General features: G+C 45.5%; 1 protein-coding gene and 2 long non-coding RNA genes across 4 annotated transcripts; all 3 read right to left on the bottom strand.

Moving 5' to 3' along the window:
- Positions 1 to 823: 823 nt before the first annotated feature.
- LOC131403079 (uncharacterized) lies at positions 824 to 3,518 on the bottom strand. The gene is made up of 4 exons (XR_009219203.1): positions 3,426 to 3,518; positions 2,955 to 3,058; positions 2,402 to 2,471; positions 824 to 885 (listed from the first exon to the last, which is right to left on the bottom strand). It is a non-coding gene; the product is annotated as an uncharacterized LOC131403079 (long non-coding RNA).
- Positions 3,519 to 4,226: 708 nt separating this feature from the next.
- Positions 4,227 to 5,080, bottom strand: LOC131403049 (ral guanine nucleotide dissociation stimulator-like). Its single transcript, XM_058537441.1, has 3 exons — positions 4,926 to 5,080; positions 4,407 to 4,783; positions 4,227 to 4,253 (listed from the first exon to the last, which is right to left on the bottom strand). Exons 1-3 carry the CDS (start codon positions 5,035 to 5,037, stop codon positions 4,227 to 4,229), a joined length of 516 nt encoding a protein of 171 aa, XP_058393424.1. The 5' UTR covers positions 5,038 to 5,080.
- An 8-nt stretch (positions 5,081 to 5,088) lies between these two features.
- On the bottom strand, positions 5,089 to 7,244 carry LOC131403080 (uncharacterized). 2 transcript variants are annotated; one of them, XR_009219205.1, is made up of 3 exons: positions 6,889 to 7,244; positions 5,728 to 5,838; positions 5,089 to 5,116 (listed from the first exon to the last, which is right to left on the bottom strand). It is a non-coding gene; the product is annotated as an uncharacterized LOC131403080 (long non-coding RNA). The 2 variants fall into 2 exon arrangements; XR_009219204.1 differs by lacking the exon at positions 5,089 to 5,116 and adding an exon at positions 5,399 to 5,410 and having other exon boundaries at positions 6,889 to 7,243.
- Between the last annotated feature and the right edge of the window lie 15,983 nt (positions 7,245 to 23,227).

The raw sequence follows: 23,227 nt of genomic DNA, 5'->3' as shown, positions 1-23,227 counted from the left end.
TCCTCACTTGCAGGGGCTGATGGCACTCCCCCAGGGGCAGGGCCTGAGGGGGAGGCTGAGTGCAGCTCAGACACAGCCTCCTGCAGCTCTGCAGGCAGGTAGCTCTGAGCTTCACCAGCCCAGGGAGCCTGGTGGAGGGCTTACGTGGGACGTCTATTCATGCATTGCTAAGCTGGGCCTGACTCTCCAGCTCCCAGGGGTTGCCATGGGGCTCTCATGAGAGAAGGTTTGCCAGGTACTGAGAGCTCAGGGCCCAGTGCAGGGCTCTCGCCTCCCAAACCTCAGGATCCTGCTCCCTGGCCCCACCTCCAGGCTCACTCACTTCCAGATCATCCTCCATCCCTATGTCCAGAAGCTTCAAGTGATAGAGGAACGTGCCCAGGACGGGGACGACACCCTGTGAAATCAGGGTGGGAGTGGTGAGATGAGTCCCACCTCTCAGGTGCCCCCATGGACCCTCCCCCAAATCCCTTCACCCCAGCCTCCTGCCCACCACAGACTCCCACAGAGAGCAGCCTAGGACCCTCAGCGGCCTCCCCTCAGTTGCACCCTCCAGGACCACCCAACTTCCCCTGTCACCTCCTAGGGGCGGCTTTTGGCAAATCCCAGGGTATGTGCTCACTGCCCCTCTGCTCTCTAATTCACCCTGGGCCCAGCCCTCCCAGGCCTCCTCCTGGTCACTTCCAGGGCAGGTATTTCAGGCTCTGGGGCTCCAGGAGCTGGGCTGGAGGAGGATGGACCCCTCTCTTAGGGAGGCCTCAAGCCGTGAGGAGAGAGACACCCTCCTCTGACACCCTCCCCATCAGGCCCCCTCACATGCTGCTTCTGCCTCTCCTGGGTTCCCTGGGGATCCATCTCTAAGGTGGCCCACACAGAGGTCACCTCCTGCAGGGTCAAGGACAGGCTCAGGGAGGCCATGCTCCCTTCCCCATGTCTCCCAGGCCACTGATCCTGGACCCCGGACATCTGGTGTCTATGGCTGCTCCCATTCCAGAGTGCTCTGATTCTAGATCACTCCCATCTCCAACACTCCCTCCTCTGTGCCCTCAGGCCTGCACAGGCCCCTAAGCCTCTCTCCTCATCAGGAAAGGGTGAGGAGGACTCCCATGCCTCCCAGGGTCCCCTGAGGACTCAGTGTCATCTGACTGTCACCAGTACTCTCCCCTCCCCCCTCAAGGAGGAGGAGCACAAAGCTCCTGCACGTTCCTCTCCCCCTTGTACCTCATCACCCCTGTGAGGCCTGCACCACAGATCATCTCCCTCCATTTACTAGATGAGGAGACCGAGGCCCACAGAGGGGCAGTGACTTGCTCAGGGGCCCACAGAGGAGACCACCCCCACCTCCCAGCCAAAGGGCCTGGCCCCCGGCTTTCACTCCTCCTCCAGACACACCTCTGACCAAGGTCCTGTCCTCTGGACTCTCGGGGTGTGTTGATGCCCTCAGTCAACCTGAGCCATGGATCGGGAGGCACAAGGTGTCTCGGGGTCTTATCCAGGTGGATTCTGTGTTTTCCAGCCCCCTGAGATTCTCTGACACCAGGCTGGACCTGAGGCCATGCCAAAGGCCTCAGCTCCCTTGGATCCCCTCAGGATGAACCCTGCACAGAACTCCTCCTTTATTCACTCAGGAAGGGGACCCTGTTGTACCACATCTGAGTGACAGTATAGGGGGTGAACATGGCGCTGTGTAATGGTGACATTTGCCATCTTTTTTACTTGGAAACTTCTAATGTCCTGTCAGGAAGGTCCATTAAGGATCTGTAGGTTCCCCGATAATTCTCATTGCCATCTGGGGCGTATCTTTGTCAACAAGGAACCAGGTGAGACTCACTGGTTTGTCAGCAGTGACCACTATAGGGCTAGATCGCACAGTCCCAGAGAGCACACAGTTCTGTCCCAGATCCACCATTTGGCCCAAGACTGGGCAGCCCCTGTGTCCACAAGGCCTGTGTGACCTCACAGTGCCCATCCCTGGGGCAGGCAGTGTGCCCTCCCTTGCGAGGTGCAGTGAAGACTGAAGGAGCAGCAGGGGCCTGGCTTCCTGAGGATAGGCTGGGCTGCTGTAGGAAGAAAGAAACACCCACCCACTCCATCCACCCACCAGCCTGGAGGAAGAGGGCCAGCTGATGGGTCCGCATGGAAGCCAGAGACCTGCTCATTCTGCCAGCTCCTCACCTCCTGGAACAGTCCAGGTGACACCACTGTATCCCGTGACCAAGGCCTCCTGCTCCAAACAGTCCCCACCAGCCCCTGCAGCTCACACCCCCTGTTTCCTGTCAAGCTGGACAAGACAGACCGTTATTTCTCAGGGAACCTTAAGTGAAAAACATACCAAAGCACATCCTGCCTGCTCTCTCCCCCCCTCACCTCCCCTCCTTCCAGATCTCCAGCCTCCACTCACCTCCTTGAGCAGCTTCCTGCTCTCCTGCTGGCTTGTTTTCATCAACTTTTTAAGTTTTGTACAGTTCTTCCTGAGGAGGGAAAAAAAGAAAGAAACACTATGGAGTGGTTTGAGGGTAAATCCATTTTGTTTGAAAACCCAGAAGATCCAGACAGCCTGGATGAGCGTTTTCACTGTGTCCTCTGAGCCCTGAGTTGTCTGGGACTGGGGAGGGGGCTCTCCTATTGTCACCTGGGGCCTCCATTTTCTTATCTTCTCAGCAGATGTGTTTTAAACAGTCTTAATTTCATGTGGACAGAGAGTTCTGTTGCTGAAAATACTTGAAAATCTTCAATTTGGCTCAAGTCAGGATCTGTCACTTAGGGAAACTGATTCCTGAAGCAGAACCACTGGCTTAAGTTTTCAGAAAGACTCCAAGCCTTCCAACCATGTCAGACCCTATCGTCAGGGTTTGCTGTCTCCCAGGAGGTCCCAACTGACTGAAGGGCAATGCCAGCCCTGTGCGGGGTCTGGTCCACCCAGGTGGTACAAGCATGGAGAGAGGCCCACCCACCTGGACACCCATCTCCATGTCTCTTTTAAATGCTGAATGGAGGGGCCCTGCAGAGCCCAGAGGATCACATGGAGTGAGAAAAGGTTCCTCAGGCCTTGGTATTCCTGGGGAAGGGAAGAGAATGATCTGTGAGGGGGAGCTTGAGCCCTGTTTCCTCTGGCTTCTGTCGCCTCATTGACGTCTCTTGTCCTGGATGAAACAGCGGCTCAGGGAACCCGGGAATGGCACAGCTGGAACCTGATGAGGAATACTTCCAGGAGGAGGATTTTAGCTCAAGCCAAGGAAGGAGCCCAGGAAGGGGTGAGCTTCCCACCACTGGGACCAGGAGTCAGGTCATCGAGGCACTGGCAGGAGGGGCCTAAGGATTGTGCAAAGGCTCAGACCACAGACTTCAAACATGAGAGCTGAGAAAGGAGGAGCGGCAGTTCCCCCGACTCCAGAGAGGGGCTCTCAGGGCCTCCCACATCTTACCTTGGCCACCTGGATTCAGAGCTCCACCACCCTGGCCCTGTCCTGGACCATCATGCTAGGGTCCCCAATGCAGGTGGTGACGACACATTCGACCATTCTGTTAAAGTGGGCCATGTTGGCACGGATGGTGGGTGCCAGGTGCTCATTACTCCTGTTGTCACACTGGGACCAGATGGAGTCCAGGAAGTCGTGGGGCATCACTTTCTTGAAGAGCTCCTGGGAAGGAAAGGGAGTGTCACCCAGCCCTGCCACAGCCCAGCTCAGCATCCGCATCCCCCAGTCCCAGGCCGTGTCAGAGGTGAGAGCCTGAGCTCAAGAATGTGATAATGCGGCCTGAGTCTTGTGTGAGTCCCTGGGTGTTGCCTGTGTCCCCTGAGGTCACCCAGCACAGGATGACCCAGGACATGATACTGTGGCGCAGGGAAGTGGCATTTGCTCGCTGCCCAGTCTCACTTCCTCCAAGCACCAGAACTCGGCTCCTGCTTGACCGTCTCTAGGGGCACCTCCCACCCATTCTGACCATCCTAGGGTCTGTCTCCTCTTTCAGTGGCACATTTCCCCAAGGCAGCAACAACCACGGGCTTTGTTTGTCTGCCTTGTAGTCATGTACACACGAGGTGCCTAATTAGTGCTGAGGCTGTTGAGGCCTCCTGGGCAAATGAGTGAACTACCCAGGACGAGACAGCACTTCAGTGTGCTCCGCTCCCCCACCAAAGCGCAGACTCTGCCCAAAGTCCTCTCTGCTCCACCTCGTCCATCTGCACAGCCAGTCTGCATGGCAGCTGCTCTCAGTGTCCATCTCTACTGTCCACATGAGGACAGCAAAAGCTTGGGAATTAAGAAGTCTGCTTAGGTCACATGAGGGTAAGCAGGGAAGCTGGACCGAGATCATGGAATTCTGGATCAGAAAATGTCAGGTGTGGGGCAGCTCATGGCACAGCGAAGGCCGACCCCACCTGCCCTGAGAGCCTCGCTGCTCACCACATCCTTCTGTGTCAACTGCTCTTCCACCAGCTGGGGAGGGAACTCCAAGAAGTCAGGCTTCTCCTCCCTCAGCAGGTTCTTGCTGGTCACATCCCAGGGGCAGGCGGGCTCTGGGGCTGGATCTGGCTCTGCTGTTATCTCTCCAGGTGGAGTGAGGATTCTCCCTGGAGCCCATGGTCCAGCTGGCTCCAGCTCAGGAGCTGGCACTGGGGCTGGAGCTGATGTTGGTGGTGGCTCTGGCCCTGGAGGGACTGATGGTGGTGACACTGGCTCCAGCTCTAGCACAGGTGGTGAAACTAGAGCTGGAGCTGGATCTAGCCGTGGAGCTGGCCCTTGCTCTGGCTCTGGAGCTGGAGGGAGCTCTGGAGATGGTACTCCAGCAGGAGAAAGAAACAGTGTCACTCAAGTAGCTGACTTCACTGTCCCTGTCAAAGTCAAGAAAGACCCCACAGCCTTTAAGGGAAACTAGACTTTGAAGATCCTGCAAATCATCTTCCCAGACTGCAGTCTGCTCACCTTCCAGATCTGCCTCAATGGGCCTTGGATGCTCCAGCTGGACCTGGCGAAAGTAGGCGTGGCCCCTCAGCTCCGAGCCAGGCAAGCTGAGATGCAGAGATGTCAGCTTCATCCTGAAGCAGGGAAAGTGCAGGGGTTCCCAGAAATCCTGCCCTGGGTCCAAGCAGGTTCCCACCAGAGAAGAGATGGCACTGGGGGATGCAATTTGGCAACAGAGTCAGAGGCCTGGCCTTTCCCTCCACACTTCTCATGCCAGGCACCTTGGCTTGGGACTGGGCCCTGATGCCTGCCCCTTCCCATACTGGCGATGAGCCCCTGCTCATACAGCACGTTGAATACAGAGTCTGTCGTGACTCTCTTCCTGCTGACACTCTTCTCCTGAAGGGCCGGGACACAGCCCAGCCCAACCCTCCATGTACTTGCGCAACTGGATTGAGCAAAGGCTGGTTTTTGAACGGGTTGCTCACAGACTTCCTGTCTTGGGCCTGGAGGTGGTGATCAGAAGAGGTGGATATGGAGAAGAGACAGATTAAGATGGGTCTGTGATGGGAATGGGTCTCTTGGAGACAACTCAGCCTAGCCACCCATCTGCTTCCCAGGGGTCCTGGCACCCATCTATAGCTCTTTGACTCCTGTCTTCCTGGAGTGGAAGCCACCAGACCTCAGTCTTCTCTTGGGAATCAAAAGATGTGTGAGACGCAAGGTTCTCACAGGCCCGCCCCAGCCACAGCCCCCGTCTCTCCCTCCACAACTTGTTCTGTAGAGACAGGAAGCCCTTCTTCTAGACCCAAAGACCACTCACTTTTTTAGATGGGCCTGTGCTCTGCCCTCCTGGCTGGAATAAGGGAAGATGCCTCCAGCTATAAAGGAGGCTATCAGGGCATCACTTGGGATGTACCATGGAAGACAGGACCTGCGAAAGAGGTCTAATGTCACTGTCTGACACTCAGACGACAATTGAGGCACAGCGATTGTGTCTCCTTCATTCACTGACTTTACTAAGTATCTCCAAAAGTCCTGCATGTAGTAGGTGCTTAATCTACACACTTGAATGGATGAAGTCCAGCCAGACCATCCCAGACACTTGAGTGGGCCTAGGGTCTCTCTGCTGCCCCAGAGATCCTTAATTGGCTACCCCAAGGAAAAGGATCAGGACCAGCTGCATGGAATCTCAACTCCTTGACAGGGTGTTTCCATGTGTTTTTCCACACTCAGAAAGGCCACATCCTAGAGATCAGTGAGGCAGACTACTTTTCACGGCGAAGAGAAAAATAAACACCATGGACAACCACAGCACATCCACAGCACTTTCTGCAGATCCAGGCACCAGGTAAGCACTTGCCATTGCTGATCTCATTAGTTCCTACAAGATCACCATGAAATTTACCCCCCCCCCACTTTTCAGAAGAGCAAACTGAGGCTCAGCAAGATGTGGGGATTTGCCCCAGGTAAACAGCTGGCATTGGGCAGAGTCACCACTGTGCTGAAGAGGGAGTGTCTACTCAGCTAGTAAACAGCTGGTCCAGGACCCGGTGGGATGTGTCTAAGGCCGAGTAGTTGACCATGAAGGTGGTGAAGCTGGACATGTTCCTACTCAGGAAAGCTGGTGCCATGTACTCTGTCAGCTTCTCCATCATGCCTGCCTGGAGGGCACACATCCTGCAGACCTCATTTAAATTCACAGTGAACTCATCTTCACACTGGGGGAGAGGAGGAGGGACATACAGTAAGTGATATCACAGTGAACCACCAGGAGGACTGAGGTGACTTTTTACCCTCCTGTGTAGTTGGTGGGGAGGAGTGGAGGTCCAGATTCCTTTGAGAGTGTGACTGTGGGGTAGTTTAGTGAGAAAATTCTGGTGGCGGGGAGTCCAGGGGGTTCTCAGATTTGAGTCTGCATTCTAGTACTGCCTTGGTCATCTCAGAGTCCTGCGTGTGAAGACACCTCTGCACCCACACTCACCTCAGAGCAGCCCTGGTCATTGATGGACTGGTGCACTTGTGTTCTCTCCAGGGAGAGGCTGAACTGGAAACCATCCACCAGCTCCTCGACCATCTCTTGGGTGTAGCTCTGCAGTGACAGTGCCCAGCAGTCAGGCCAGGAGGGATCAGGGGCCTTCCTGGACTTTGCCACAGGGGGAAACACCCCCACAGATCAGGCACTGAGGGAAATCTGCATAGACTCCACCAGGGAAGGAATGCGAGGACACTTTGAGGGCCCGGGATTCACATGCAGATAGAGGAGGTTGGTCTCCAGCACTCACCTTCATCTCCTGCAACCAAGATCTTGAGTATGAACATGACACACTGCCCGACTCCCACCATCTAGCTCCCTGCTCCTGCTCAGGCTGGGTCCTCCTCATCCCCAGCTTCCCTAACTCCACCTCCCACACACACACACACAATGAGTGTCAAGGGGTGTGGGCCTGTCCTTTTGAGATCACAGTTCTGGCCTGACCTAGAGTGTCCTGCCCTGGCCCAAACTGTTACCTCATGGTTCCTCCTGCCAAAAGGCCACAGACATTCAAGGTGAGGGCTGAGCCAATGTCTAAAACGACTTAACATGCTCTCATTCTGGGCTTTCTGGGGACCAGAGCCTCGGAAAGTCACGGGACAACATGAGAACATCCTGCTGTGTCGAGTGTCTCCACTCAAATGAACTGGACAGGAGGCTGTGATTACAGTGTGGGTGCCTGGTAACCAGAGTTCTAAGTTCTGTTGGGTGCTGTCACCAAGGAAGTGAGGTCACTTGTTCAAGATTCCAATACTTCGCCCCTTCATTCAATCAGACCCACCCAAAGCCCCCTCTAGGCTGTTGGCTGCTCTCCCTCCTTGTTCGTGTCATCTCCATCACTGTACACAAATACCCATCACCACCCTCCCCACAGCTCCTTGGGAGTGGATCCAGGGGCCCAGCTTTGAGGAGACAGAGCTGAAGTCAGACCTCTTTTTTCCTACCAGTACTGTGTCCTGGAAAAACTGCGGTGCCTCTCAAGATCGCCCCAGTCTTCCAAGCTGCACAATGAGGATTGGGCTAAAAACAGATTCCTAGGGATCTTGTCAGGGTACATGTGATAATACGGACAACACCTGTGGGCTGATGTCACCTGTGTCTAATGTACACACTTAGAGATGGAGGAAGTACAAGAAGGAGTAGGACATCACATAGAATACCAGTCAGAACTTCTCTGGGTTCCAGATGTGTGATCTTCGGAAAGTGACTTCCCCTCTGGGCCTCATTTTCAGGTCTGCATCCTGAAGAAGTTGAAATTAGAGGAAATTCAGACATTGTGATTCACTGGCATTAACTCTTCCACGGTCCCGTTTTACTCAGAATCTGTCCCAAGTGCCTCACTTTGGCCTATGTGGTGGGCAGCCTCCACAAGGACCCCAATGCTCCCTGTCCCCTGAAGTGCACATCCTTGTGTCACCACTAAGTGGTCAGTATCTGACTTCTGAACAACAGAACACAGCCAAGGTGATGGGATGTCACTTCCAAGTTTTAATTACAAAACGTCTGTCACTTCCTGTTTACTGGCTTACTTGGGTTCCCTACTTAGCTCCCTCCTTCTGTTTCCATCTCTCTCTCTCTCTCTCTCTCTCTCTATCAAATCACCAGAACTGGGAATGCAAGTGCTGATGTTTTCAGTTGCACTATGTAGAGGCTCCATAGGAGAGAACTGAGGGAGTGTCCAGACAACAGACAGACAGGAGCTCAGACTTTCAGTCCTAATGGATCCTGACAAAACCCATGTGAGTGATCTTAGGTGGGAATCCTCCCCCATTTGAGCCCTGTTGAGACCACAAACCTGCTTCACAGAGACTTTGAGGCAGAGGCACCCAGCTAAGCCATGCCAGATGCTTGGCTCACAGAAATTATGAGATGTTATATATTTGTACTGTATAGGTGATAGGTTTTGGAGTAATGTTGTCACAGAGGAAGAGAAAGTAAATCTACCATGTCCCAGGATCCAGCCTGATCACCCACCTCTCTCCCATCACTCTGTCTTCTCAGGCTCCCTCCAGCCACACTGGCCACATTTCTGACCTTCCCTAGTCAAACTCGTTTCTTCCTGTTAGTCTCTGCACCAGGGAGCCTTCTCCTTGACACACTAACTCTTCCCAGACATACACAGGGGTGCTTACACTTCTCATTCTGGTCACAGCAAAATTCTGAAATGCCTCAGAGAGGCCTTTCAGAACCTCCTAGCACAGTCGCTACCATCACAGATCTTACATCCAGAAGAGCATTACATGATTTCCTCCTCCTTCCTTCCATTGAGATCAAATGAGTGCATGGGGAATGGCTGTCTGCTTTGGCTGATGCAGAGCCAACTCCTTCTGGTTATACTAGGAACACAACTGTCTCTTCCAGGACGAATTTTTCCCACCACGAGTCCATTGTTTAAGGAAACCGTCATTCCCTCTCTTTCATGGGTCTGGTTTCCCTAAGAACACAGTGAATAATCCCCTCTCCCTGTGCTGCATCACCATAAACCCACAGCCAGAAATAAGCACCAGGTTAAAACACCACCAGATCCTGAATTCAATCACTGCTGAGACACTCCCATAAATGTTGTCATTCAATGGTGACTCCTGAGGACACATTTCCCCTGAGATCCAGTCCCAGCCTGTCCTCAGCTTCTTACAGTAACACTGGGATTTCCTCAGAGTCCTCCCAACCTGGTCAAGAAACATTCTGAAATGTTCTCTGTATTAATTTTCAGGGACTGGGTACATTGGGAGATGTAATTTGAGTGTGTATGTGCAGTAGTTTCTACACAGGTATTCTATTTTTCAGACACAGATAAAATAGTGTGGCTACTCAATGAACCAAGAAAATAAATAACTTATCAAATTTTTTCATGATGTGAAGTCTTTAGAGAGTAGATGTCGTGGTTAAGAGCACAGAGTATGGAGCTAACTCCTCATGTCCAAATTCCAGCTCAATCCCTTACTAGATATATGTATTGACTGAGTTATTTACTTGATTGGTGCATCAGTTTCTTCATCACTCAGTTGGCAATAATGATCAGCATACCTACTTTGTAGGTTTATGGGTAGTATTAAAGGAGTTAATATTTGAAAAATGCTTGGAACACCTAGTGTATTGCTAGTGCTGTACCTATATATTAGAAATAAAATTTAGAAATTCTTCTGACACTGCCTGTGAGCCCCAGAGTGTGAGACTGTTGCCTGGATGTATGTAGAATGCACTCCATGACATACGATGAATAAATGAGTGAACAACATTGGCGAATGCATTACTAATGTCACCTATGTCACCCTACAGGCATTCCCAAGCCGAACCACATGCAGACATTCCTGCTCTGTCCTGCATCACATTCCCTGGATGAATCACTGGGGCTTCTTGGACCCTGGTAACCGTGCCCACTAAAGGTTCTTTTCTGTCAGCAAACCCCAGTCTTTGTCCAATTGCTGCAGCTCACAGGGTCTGCGCTCTGATCCTTGTCTTCATTCGAGGGAGAAGTGCCATCCCCAGAGCTGGAGACACGCAGAGCCTGAGCCTTGGAGAAAATGATTCTCTGGCCCTGGGGCAGGTAGAAGAGCACAGGGACAGAGTGGGATTTGGGGAAAATCCTCCAGGTGTTGTCAGAAGAGATGGAGGCAGGAGATGTGTCAGCAAGGACTGGTCTGGTTGGTGGGCCTTGGTGGTTAAATAATAGGGGGGCTGGGAAGTTTCCTAGCTTCTAGCATAATACAATCAATATGACGGTCATGAAATCAGAATCAGCCTAATTAAGGCCAAATTAACCCAATGTCAGCTGTTCCCTGACTCTCTAATCCAGTAGTGACTTATAATAAGGGTATTCGTGTTCTATCATCTCCTTTTCATTGATTGGTTAGAGTAATTATTCTTTACATAGCCTGTCTATTTTTACATAGTAAAGAAAAAGTGAGTTTTAAAACAACCCTCCTTGGAAAAGTCTTCCTAACATATTGAATTAATAACAGAAGCCACGACAGAAAATTCACCACATATCTTGAGCTTTAGTCTCTGGTTTTCGATCTTCCTAACTGGTAAATTACCTTGACTTCTGCCTTCTTTCTTGAGATTAGTCCACTTAGGACTAAGTAGGAGTGCAACCTCTTGCCATGTGAAAAGTGGTGGGACTCTAGGAAGAGGTTTGTTTCATTCTGTCAGTTTGTGTGTGTGTGTGTGTGTGTGTATGTGTATGACAGTTTTTGCTGCATCTTGCAGTGTGGGCCATTTTAGACTTCTTTCCTAGGGAAAAATTTTCCCTAACCACTTTCGCTGGAATTTATTTTCACTGATGGCTTCATCGGCACTGTCCTATAGTAAGATTAAGCACTCTATATTATAGAATTTAATTTTTTTCTTAGTACCCACATTTTAAAAAATGAAAGCAAACAAGTGAAACTAATTTTAATAGTATATTTTAACCCACTATAACCAAGATATCATCAATGTGGGTGAAGTCTATACAAAACTTCATAATGAGAGAGTTTACATTTTTTTCCTGGGTTTCATAAATCCAATGTGTACTTCCCACTTACAGAACATTTTCCACTTTTAAGTTGAGTTTTTCCTACATACATTCTCTGTACTGAGATTTAATGTTCACAGTTGTCAAATAAAGTCACTAGGAGTGGGGTGGATGATAATTTCACTACTGATTTAAGCTCTAATGGAGCTATGAACACCAACTGGTCAATAGGTTAATCAAATCAATAGTCATATAGTACAGAAGAATACTATGATTTGGGATTTAGAAAAAGACTGGGGAACGTGGGTCCTGACAGGGAGCACCAGGGATTTTGTTGTTTTGAGTGACAAGGACAAAAAGAGAATAAATTCATACTCATAAGTGTCTAACAACATGGGGGAGAAGAAATGACCTGCCGTAGTCCTGAGTTTTGACTTAGAGCTTTCTGTTCTTGACCCAAATCTCTTTGATGACGTCCCAGGACACAGGTCAGATTAATCCCCACAGGGAGAGAGGGAGGGTAGAAGTACAAGGCATCTGACATAATTGTCCTGGGAAGGCAGGCTTCATTTATCACTCTGATCCACATTCCCAATTTATAGGGTAAGAGGAAAAGACATATGATGGTCAAATCATCACAGAAGAAGCGACATGATTGTGGACACCAATCCAACCCAAAGCCTGGTTTTAGCATCTCCATCCCTTTGAGGATGTCCAGTTACATATTCAAGAGGCCAGTTACTAGAATCACATCCCATCCTGCCAATGAGGTCAGATGCCATCCATGGGAGGAAACCTTGGAGCAGCCCCAACAACTCGTCTGGCAGAAGATACTGCAAGGTCTCCAGGACTGCAGAGTGCAGGAGAACCCTTAAGTCCTTTGGACCTTGCCAAAGCCCTGCTGAATCTTGCACCTAGTTGCACAGGTGCATCCCTGCCAGGTGTGCTCACAGGTGGTCTGAACTCCAGTCCCATGCCCACCCCTGCCTGGTCTTCAGATTCAGCAGAGACGATCCCAGGAGCTGCTCTGTACATCCCACAGCTCCTTTGCAAACAACTTCTGGTGACTCGGGAAGATATCAGGAAACAGGAAGAGAAAATGAAGACGGCAAGAGAGAGACTGGCAGTAGCATTGATGCAGAGAGACTGGCTAGCGAGGCAGGGAAAGTGAGGGGCCAAGAGGGACGTCCCAACAAACACGATGATAAAAGACAAGACGGTGCAGATGACATGGAGCTCACACTACATCAATGCCTCTGCAGGGGTCATTAGGTTTTCTTGCTTTGAGCTCTTGAAACTTTAATATATACCAATACTTTTCTTTTCATTGATTCCTTTGCAAGACAGAGAAGATACAGACAGTGATCCTTCTGAGGTGGGAGACTGAGCTTCAAGTGAGGAGAGAAAGGAGATCTTTCCTTCCTTTCCTTTCCTGAGTGTTATGTATTTGTATTTTAAGAGCAACAGAGAGTTATCACAGTCAGGGGATTCTTTAGAGTTTTGCCCTCACAGTTACAGAGAAAACATACCTAGTCCAAATTGATTGTCCTTTTTGTGTAATATTGCAATAGATTTCAACATAACATTTCACTAAAGAGCTGTTATATCTGTCTTCTCAAAAAAGACACCTACTTCAGGGTCTCTATTTTTCTGGTATTTGTTGCATGTTGAATCACTAGTTGCATACAATGAAATACTAGATTTTCAATTTTTTTGGATTTATATACGTTGGAAATTTGATTCATGAAAATTGATATGCCATTGCGGTATCATGCTGTCAGGAGAATGACTGTTTTCAGCATCACAAGTCTCACAATAAGCCAGTGTGTTGGGATTTGTCTATTTGTCTGATCGTGTATGTTGCACTCTTCAAATCCTCTTTATTGTTACTTACTTTTGTCCCACAGAGTTATCAGTTTCTGAGAGCAATGTGTTAAACAATAATAGAGTATCTAGTATTTATATCTTTCCTTAAAAATGAGTCATTTTTTACTTAAATCTTCTCTCTATTCTTCCATGTGGTAATTATCTGGAATTTTGGTTCGAATGTGTTTTTAATGTCTTGTTTTAAAACTAATGCTAAATTAGACAGACGGTTTTTTCCTTTCCTCATGACTCCTGTTATGTTTTCTTGGGTTCACATTTCTTCTTCCTGATGTACATTCTTTACCGGTTCTTTCACTGCAGGCCTGTGGGAGGTCAACTTTGAGTCTGTTTGTAAGTCAGAAAACGTCTTTCTTTCTTTGATACATAGTTTTAATAGGTGTTTAATTTAGGTTTGTAGTAATTTTTTTCCTTCTTTGTCAAGTTATTTAATATTTCTGAGCCTCCACATCTTTAGCTTAAAATGGGAATAAAACCCTAAATATTGTGACTGTAACTGAGATAACACACGCAGAGCTTGCCAGTCATGTTGCTTAGGAGAAATTAAATAGTCAATAATGATAACGATTATTATCCATCATAATGATATTATAATAATGTAATATATAATAATAATATATTAATGTATAATAATTATACATTAATTTATAATTATAATGTACAGTGTATAATGTATGCAATGCATAATAATATATTTATATTATTAATCATTTTAATCTTCAGAGTGTGCATTCTCAGAGAAGCACTGCTTAAGTTTGAGAATGTGAAACTCACACACAAAAAGTCTGAGAGAATGCCATGACTGTGACTTTAATTCTCAGCCCTTGGGTATCTTCAGCTGTGGTCATCTGCACAGAGTGTACAGATAATGTAATCTGTTTGCACAGACCCACTGCAGAACAGCGCAGCCTGCCTCATGCCTGGGATGCGCTGGGCTGCTTGTTGGGGAGCCTCTGCTTTAAGGCTAGTTGGACTCTATACAGAGAAAGATGAAAAAAGACTCTTTCTTTTCCCTCAAATTTCTCCCGCTGAGTATTATTCACTTTTACATCCAGAGCAGATACTCTCTTCCCAGAGCCTTGGTGTTTCTCTGGGATTCAGGATTCCCAGACACCTAGTCATTTCAGCTTCCAAGGCCCAAGGTGAATGCAGAGTCATTTCTCACCCACTCCTCCCATCTTGGCCTGTTTCTGGTCATGGAAGACCCATGAGTGGGGGGAGAAGCCATCGAGGGAGATTGATCTGGAAGTCCTGGTGAATCTGAGCTTCAGAGAATGAAGCAGAAAAGGGGAACCTGAGACTGCCAGGCCTTCAGTGGGGGAGGAATATAGAGGAACCGAGAAGTGTGTGATGGCTGCACAGAGTGAAGGGGAGAGATGTTCCAAATTTCCCTAAGAAGGGAAATCTTGCACTGAAGTAGGGATTCGATTTTACATGATGGCAACGTCTGTGCTGGTTTCACCAATTCTGGTGTCCCTGAGGGATGAACTGGTGTGACATCACAGGACAGAAGTTGCAGTCACTTTCAGGACTTAAGGAAGGTGAAATCTTTCAGCTTAGACCCCTGTGAGTCAGTCAGGGGCCAAGTCTAGAAAGGCTCGGAGCCTGTGTCTGTGCAATATGGTTGCGTTCTGTTCCGGCCAAGCTCCTCTGGACCACAGCTGGGAAAAAGGGACCTCAGATCTAGTCAGATCTAGCATCGCAGCTTCCGTAGGTCGCCATGAGGCAGGTAAAAGCCCAGGCGTCATCTTTGGAGCTCATAGTCACCCTCCTTCTTCCGCCAGCAGACAGTGACTTGTGAGGTGAGGAGAGCGCATCAATATGGTCCCGTCAGCTGCCCAGTATGGGATACTCCAGGGGAAGGACATGCCAAAGCCACAGAGACCCAATGCAACCTGTGTCGCCCTCTTCCTTTTTTCCACTTAATTTTCACCCTCAGTCCTTCTTTTCCTTTCCTTTTCCCTCTTTCGGCTCTCTCTCCCTCTCTTTCCCCTAGATGTTCTAGCTTAATTGAGGTATTAACGACATACAGTAAACTGTATACATTTGAAGTGAACAATATGATACATTTTGATTATAACTTATTGAACCATCACCTCAATCAATAAAAGGAACGCATATCATCCCCAAATTTCCTCATGTTCATTTTAATTCCTCCTTCCCTGCCGTTTGCAAACACATTCTCATTCCCAGGCAACCAGTGATCCAGTATATGTCCCTATGGATTTTCCTGTATTTTCCAAGGATTTTGATAAATGGGATCATATACTATGTCCTCATTATTTACTGGCTTCTTTCACTCTGCATAATTATTTTGCGATTTACGCTTGTCATCGCATGTACTATGAATTCATTCCTATCCCCAATGCTTCCCTGGCAGCCCTGTGCACACACCCGAGTGCTTCCCAGGATTGAGTGAGAGCCGATAGTACTGCTGAATCCCCAAAAGTAGGAATCTGCCTTGGTGCAACTCTGGGAGGGGTTGGCGGGAGCCCTGGACCCTCAAATGAATGCTTTCCTAGATGATTGGAAAGCCCACTGTGCCACTGCAGTCCCAATGATTGGCCAATGCTCAGATTCCGTGAAGAAGTCCCACCCACCAAGCACAGAGGCTGGCATGAGCATAAGAAAAGGCAGCAGCAGATATATGCACACATGCAAATGCTTTCCCAGATTGCACAAATACCCATAGTAGTGCTGCGGTCTCACAACTGGGTACGTGCCTCCGTGTGGTGGCAGCTCTGAGCCCAGTGTGAATGCTTTCCCGGTGGATGGGAACACCCATTGTACCCACACAAATTCCAGCATATGGAGGGGCATCAGAAACACAGCTCATGTTTCCCTCACAGTGGTAGCAGGCAGCATCTGTGACCTGATACTACCACAAATACGCAAGCAAAAGATTAGTTCATCAAACACCATGAGAAACTACAGTAACAATTCAGAGCAGAAGGAAATGACAAATCTTCAGAAACGAACCTTGAAGTCACAGAAATTTGCAATCTAAGTGACAGAGAATTCAAAATAACTGTCATTAAAGAAACTCACCAAGTTAAAAGAATGTTCAGACAGTTCGATGAACTCAGGAATGAAATTAATGAGGAAAAGGAATACTTCATAAAAGAAACTGAAACTATTTTAAAAAAGACAAGCAGAAATTCTGGATATGAAGAACATAATTAATGAGATAAAAAAGAATTTAGAATCCTTAAAAAACAGAGCTGATATTATGGATGAAAGAATTAGTGATTTAGTGGATAGAAATATAGAAATGCTTCCAGTGGATGAGGAGAGAAGACTTAGATTTTTAAAAAATGAAGGAATTCTTGGAGAAATATATGACTCAATTATAAAAGCAACTTAAAAATTATAGGTATCCCAGAGGGAGAAAAGAGGGAGAAAGGAGCAGAGAGCTTGTTCAAAGAAATAATAGCTGAGAATTTCCTAAACCTGGGGAAGAACCGGACTTACAGATACATGAAGCCAACAGAACGCCTAATTACATCAATGCTAAAAGACCTTCTCCAAAGCGTATAAAAGTAAAGTTGGCAAAAGCCAATGACAAAGAAAAAATATAAAGGGAAACAAGACAGAAGAAAATAACTTACAAAGGAACACCTATCAGGCTTTCAGCATATTTCTTGGCAATAACTTTACAGGCAAGGAAAGAATAGAATGATATATTAAAAATACTGAAAGACTAAAACTTTCAGCCAAGAATACTCTAACCAGTGAAATGATCCTTATGATACAATGGAGAAATAAAAGTTTTCCCAAATAAACAAAGGCTGAGTGAGTTCATCGCCACTAGATCTCCCATACAAGAAATGATCAAGAACACCCTCATACCCGAAACAAAAAGAAGGCAAATGTCTACAAAGTTTTGAGCAAAGAGATAAATAGAAAGACAAAATCAGAAAGCTACAGCTCTGTTTCACAACAGGGTAGCAAATACTTAATTATAACATAAAGAAGAAGGGACGGAAAGCATCAAAAGTAACTATAAACACTTCAGATTATTCACAAACGCACATCACAAAATTGAATAAATAGTGACAACAATCACTCAGAAGGAGAAGAGGAAAGGGATGGAACCTGCTTAGGCTAATGGAGATAAGAGGCTCTCAGAAGATGGACTATGTCATCTATGAGATCTTCGTACAAACCTCACAGTAACCAGCAAACAAAAAATCAGAGCAGAGCCATCGATCATTAAAAAAGAGAACACCTCCACAGAAAACCCCCAAAATGAAATGGTAGTCAGAAACACAAAGGAAGAGAAACAATGGAAATATAGATTAGGTAGGATTAAGCCCTCATGTATCTGTAATCACTCTAAATGTAAATCGATTGAATTCTCCAATCAACAGACACAGAGTGGTGGGGAAGATTAGAAAACAAGACCCAACAATACGCTGCCTCCAGGAAACACATCTCAGCACAAAAACAAACAGGCTCAGAATGAATGGATGGGAGACAATACTGCAAGCAAATTGCAAATAAAAGAAAGTAGGTGTTTCCATACTTATATCAGCCAGAGCAGACTTCAAGATAAAAAAGACTATGAGAGACAAAGAAGGGCAGTATATAATGACAAAGCGGACTTTCCACCAAGAGGACGTAACACTTATAAAGATATATGCACCTGACACAGCAGCACAAAAGAATATAAATCAACTATCAATAGACCTAAAGGGAGAAATTAACAGCAACACAATAATAGCAGGGGAGCTGAACAACCCATTTACATTCATGGATAGATCATGCAGAGAAAGGCAACAAGTAAATAGTAGAATTAAATGAAACATATGAGCAGATGAACTTAATCAATATATATAGAGCATACCCTCCCAAAAAAGCGGAATACACATTCTTCTTAAGTGCACATGGAACCTTCTCAAAGATATACCATATGTTGTGAAACAAGGCAAGCCTGAATAAATTTAAGATTGAAATCTTATCAAGCTTCTTTTCTGACCACAATTCTATGACACTAGAAATCAACTACAAGACAAAAGATGGGGAAGTTACAAATATGTGGAGACTAAAGAACACAAGACTGAAGAACCATCGGATCAATGAACAAATGAAAGGAGAAATCAAAAAATACCTGAAGACAAATGAAAATGAAAAGACAACAAAACAACTCTTATGGGATGCAGCAAAAGCAGTTCTAAGAAGGAAATTCATAGCAATACAAGCGCATCTCAACAAACAAGAAAAATACCAAATAAGTAACCTTAAACTACACCTAATAGAACCAGAAAATGAAGAACAAAGGAAGCTCAAAGTCAGCAGAATGAGGGAAATAATAAAAATTACAGCAGAAATAAATGAAATAGAGACTAAAAAAACAGTAGAAAGGATCAATGAAACAAAGAGCTGGTTCTTTGTGAAGAGTGAAACAAAACTGACAGACCCTTAGCCAGACTCACTAAGAAAAAAAGAGAGAAGGCTCAAAGACACAAAATTAGAAATGAAAGAGGAGAAACTACAACAGACACCACAGAAATCCAAAGGACAATAAGAAAATACACTGAACAACTTACATGCCACCAAATTGGATAACCTAAAAGAAATAGATAAATTATTAGATTCATGCATCCTCCCAAAACTGATTCAAGAAGAAATAGAGAAAATGAACAGACCAATCACAAGTAAAGAGATCGAAATGGTCATCAAAAACCTTCCCAAAAAACAAAAGTCCAGGACCAGATGTCTTCTCTGGAGAATTCTACCAAATATTCAAGCAAGATTCAATCCCTATGCTTCTCAAACTATTCCAAACAGTTGAAGAAGATGAAACACTTCCTAATTCATTCTATGAGGCCAACATCACCCTGAGACCAAAAGCAGCCTAGGACAGCACAAAGAATGTGTATTACAGGCCAATATCGCTGATGAACACAGATGCAAAAATCCTCAACTAAATATCACCAAATGGAACACAGCAATATATTAAAAGGATCATATACCATGATGAATTGGAATTTATACCAGGGATGCAGGGATGGTTCAACATCCGCAAATCAATCAATGTGATACACCACATTAACAAAATGAGGAATAAAAATCACATGATCCTCTCCACAGATGCAGAGAAAGGATTTGACAAGATCCAACATCCATTTATGATAAAAACTCTCAATAAAATGGGTATGGAAGGAAAGTACCCCAACACAATAAAGGCCATATATCACAAACCCACAGCCAACATCATACTTAATGGCGAAAAACTTAAAGCCATTCCTCTGAGAACAGGAAGAAGACAAAGGTGCCCACTCTCGTCACTCCCATTCAACATAATACTGGAGGTTTTGGCCAGAGCAATTAGGCTGGAAAAAGAAATAAAAGGAATCCAAATTGGAAAGGAAGTAATGAAACTCTTGCTGTTTGCAGATGACATGATGGTAAATATAGAAAAGCCTAAACAATCCAACAGAAAATTATTAGAAATAATCAACAACTACAGCAAAGTTACAGCGTACAAAATCAACTTCCAAAAAGCAGTTGATTTTCTATACTCTAATAATGAACTAACAGAAACAGAATTCAAGAATACAATCCCATTTACAATTGCAACAAAAAGGAAAAAGTGTCTAGGGATAAATTTAACAAAAGAGTTTAAAGAACTATACAATGAAAACTATAAGACATTATTGAAAGAAATCAACGATGACCTGAAGTAATGGGAAGATATTCCATGCACATGGATTGGAAGAATAAACACAGTTAAAATGTCCATATTACCTAAAGTAATCTACAGATTCAATGCAATCCCAATCAGAATCCCAATGACATTCATCATAGAAACAGAACACAGAATCCTAAAATATATATGGAATAACAAAAGACCTCAAGTAGCCAAAGAAATCCTGAGAAGAAAGAACAAAGCTGGAGACATCACAATCCTAACTTGAAAATATATTACATAGCTATAGTAATCAAAATGGCATGGTACTGGCACAAAAACAGACTCATAGATCAATGGAGCAGAACTGAAAGCCCAGAAACAAAACCACACATCTGTGGTCAGTTAATCTCTGACAAAGGAGCCAAGATCATACAATGGAGAAAAGAAAGTCTCTTCAATAAATGCTGTTGGGAAAACTAGATACCCACATGCAAATGAATGAAAGTAGATCATTATCTTCCACCATACACAAAAATTAACTCGAAATTGATAAAAGACTTGAATCTAACACTTGAAACCATAAAACTCCTAGAAGAAAATATACGCAGTACAGTCTTTGACATGGGTCTTAGCTGCACCCTTCCCAATACCATGTCTACTCAGGCAAGGAAAAGAAAAGAAAAAATATACAAATGGGACTACATGAGACTAAAAGTCTTCTGCAAGGCAAAGGAAACGATGAACAAAACGAAAAGACAGGGCCAGCCCCATGGCTTAGTGGTTAAGTGCGCGAGCACCGCTACTGGCGTCCCAGGTTCGGATCCCAGACGCGCACAGACGCACCGCTTGTCCGGCCAAGATGAGGCCGCGTCCCACATACAGCAACTAGAAGGATGTGCAAGTATGACATACAACTATCAACTGGGACTTTGGGGAAAAAAAAAGGGAGGAGGATTAGAAACTGATGTTAGCTCAGAGACGGTCTTCCTCAGAAAAAAAGAGGAGGATTAGGACGGATGTTAGCACAGGGCTGATCTTCCTCAAAAAAAAAAAACGAAAAAACAACCCACGAACTAAGAGAAAATATTTGCAAATCATATATCTGACAAGGGGTTAATCTCCGAAATATATAAACAACTCATACACCCAACAACAATAAAAACGATAATCCAATCTAAAAATGGGCCGAGGACATGAACAGACATTTTTCCAAAGAAGATATATAGAAGCCCAACAGGCACATGAAAAGATGTATAAGATCACAAATTATTAGGGATATTCAAATCAAAACTACAATGAGAGATCACCTTACACCTGTCAGAATAGCTATAACTCCCAAGACAAAAAATAACAAATGTTGGAGAGGATAAGGAGAAAAGAGCACCCTCACACACTGCTGGTGGGAATGCAAACTGGTACAGCCACCAAGGAAAACAATAAGGAGATTTCTCAAAAAAGGTGCAAATAGAAATACCATACCTTCCAGCTATCCCACTACTGGGTATTTATTCAAATAAATTGAAATCAACAATTCAAAGAGATTTACTCACCCCTGAGTTCACTGCGGCATTATTCACAATAGCCAAGACATGGAAGCACCCGAAGTGCCCTGCTACAGATGAATGGATAAAGAAGATGTGGTATGTATTATATACAATGGAAGACTACTCAGCCAGAAAAAAAAGACAAGATTATCCTGTTTGCAACAACTTGGATGGACCTTGAGGGTATGATGTTAAATGAAATAAGCCAGACAAAGAAATATGCATGATTTCACTCATTTGTAGAAGATAAACATACACAGGGATAAAGAGAACAGATTAGTGCTTACCAGAGGGGAAGGGGGCTGGGGGTTGAGTGAAAGAGTTAAAGGGGTACATGTGCATGATATGGATAAAAGTCAGACTACTGGTAGTAAGCACGATGCAGTCTATACAGAAATTCACAAATAATAATGAACACCCAAAATTACACAATGTAAAACCCTTTATCATTTCAATAAATTAATTAAGAAAGAAAAAAATAATTCATTCCTTTTTATGATTGAATAGTATTCCACTGTGGGGATATAACACACTTTGTGTATTCGTTCACCAGTAGATGGACATTTGGGTTGTTTTCCGTTTTCGTCTACTATAAATAGGTTGTTATCAACATGTGTGTATAAGTCTGTGTAAAGACATATGTGTTTATTTCCCTTAGATGGATTCCTAGGAGAGGAATGGCTGGGTAGACGTATGTAATTATTAAAGACGCATCCAAGCTATTTTTCACCAGCACTTGATGAGAGTTTCAGTGACTTGACATCTTCAACAACACTTGCTATAGTCAGTTTTTTTAATTTTAGCAATTCTCAAGTGTGCTGGAATCTCATGATGATCGTCACTTACATTTCCCCAATGACTCATGTTGTGAAGGAGAAGGCAAGCCACGCGCAGACTGGGAGAAAACATCTGCAAAACATATCCCTAGAAAAGGACGTATATTTATAATATATAAAGAGCTCTTACAACGCAATAAGAAGAAGACAAGCAACACGTCATGGCTTACCAGGAGACAACAGATCAGGCCTGTGATGAGCACCAGGAGTCCCGCCAAGCAGATGAGGATAAGGGCCCAGAAGGGGAGGTCTGGGGAGACAAGTGGTGGGGTGAGCCACGTCCTGTCATCGTCCCAGGGCTCCTGGTGACACCACTGTGCCTCAACCCTCCTTGACAAGGTTTGGTCAACATTCTTCGTCATCCAAGACACTGTGTGCATGGTTCTCTTCGATGAGACACAGCATCAAAATACTCGTCCCCTACCATGAGCTGGGGCTTCCTGCAGCTTTACCAGGCTTCTCAGTCAAGGTGTCATCTCTATTGGGAGAATATTCTGGAAGTGAATGAAATGGAGAATGCATGTGAGTGTGTTTCACTCTTTTTAATAAAACTTTTTAGACACAGAAAAATAAAGGGAACAGTCTCATAAACATCCATCATATAGATTTAAAAATGTATATTTCATCCAATTAAAACAATATTTCATCAATGTATAAATTATTAACACTTGCCACCCTTGATTCATCCCATGTTTTCAATGAAATATTAAAGTCAAGTAGACATCATGATGTTTCACCCCATTTTAGTTTCCATCTCTAAAAAGTGAGGACACTTTGCTACAAAATCCAAGACCATTATCACAGAACAAAAGTGTAATAAATTAAACCAAATTCATACCTCTGGGCACAGAGGACTGAATTTTGGCTGGACTTTCTTAGGACGGTCGGGGGGAGAATGGGTCATCACAGTTGGCAAGCCTATGGGATCTCTCTA

Source organism: Diceros bicornis, unplaced genomic scaffold, assembly GCF_020826845.1.
Source record: "Diceros bicornis minor isolate mBicDic1 unplaced genomic scaffold, mDicBic1.mat.cur scaffold_54_ctg1, whole genome shotgun sequence".
In the NCBI taxonomy this organism is placed as follows: Eukaryota; Metazoa; Chordata; class Mammalia; order Perissodactyla; family Rhinocerotidae; genus Diceros; species Diceros bicornis.
Note: the sequence above shows the minus strand (reverse complement) of the source record. Positions and strands in the feature narration are given on the sequence as shown.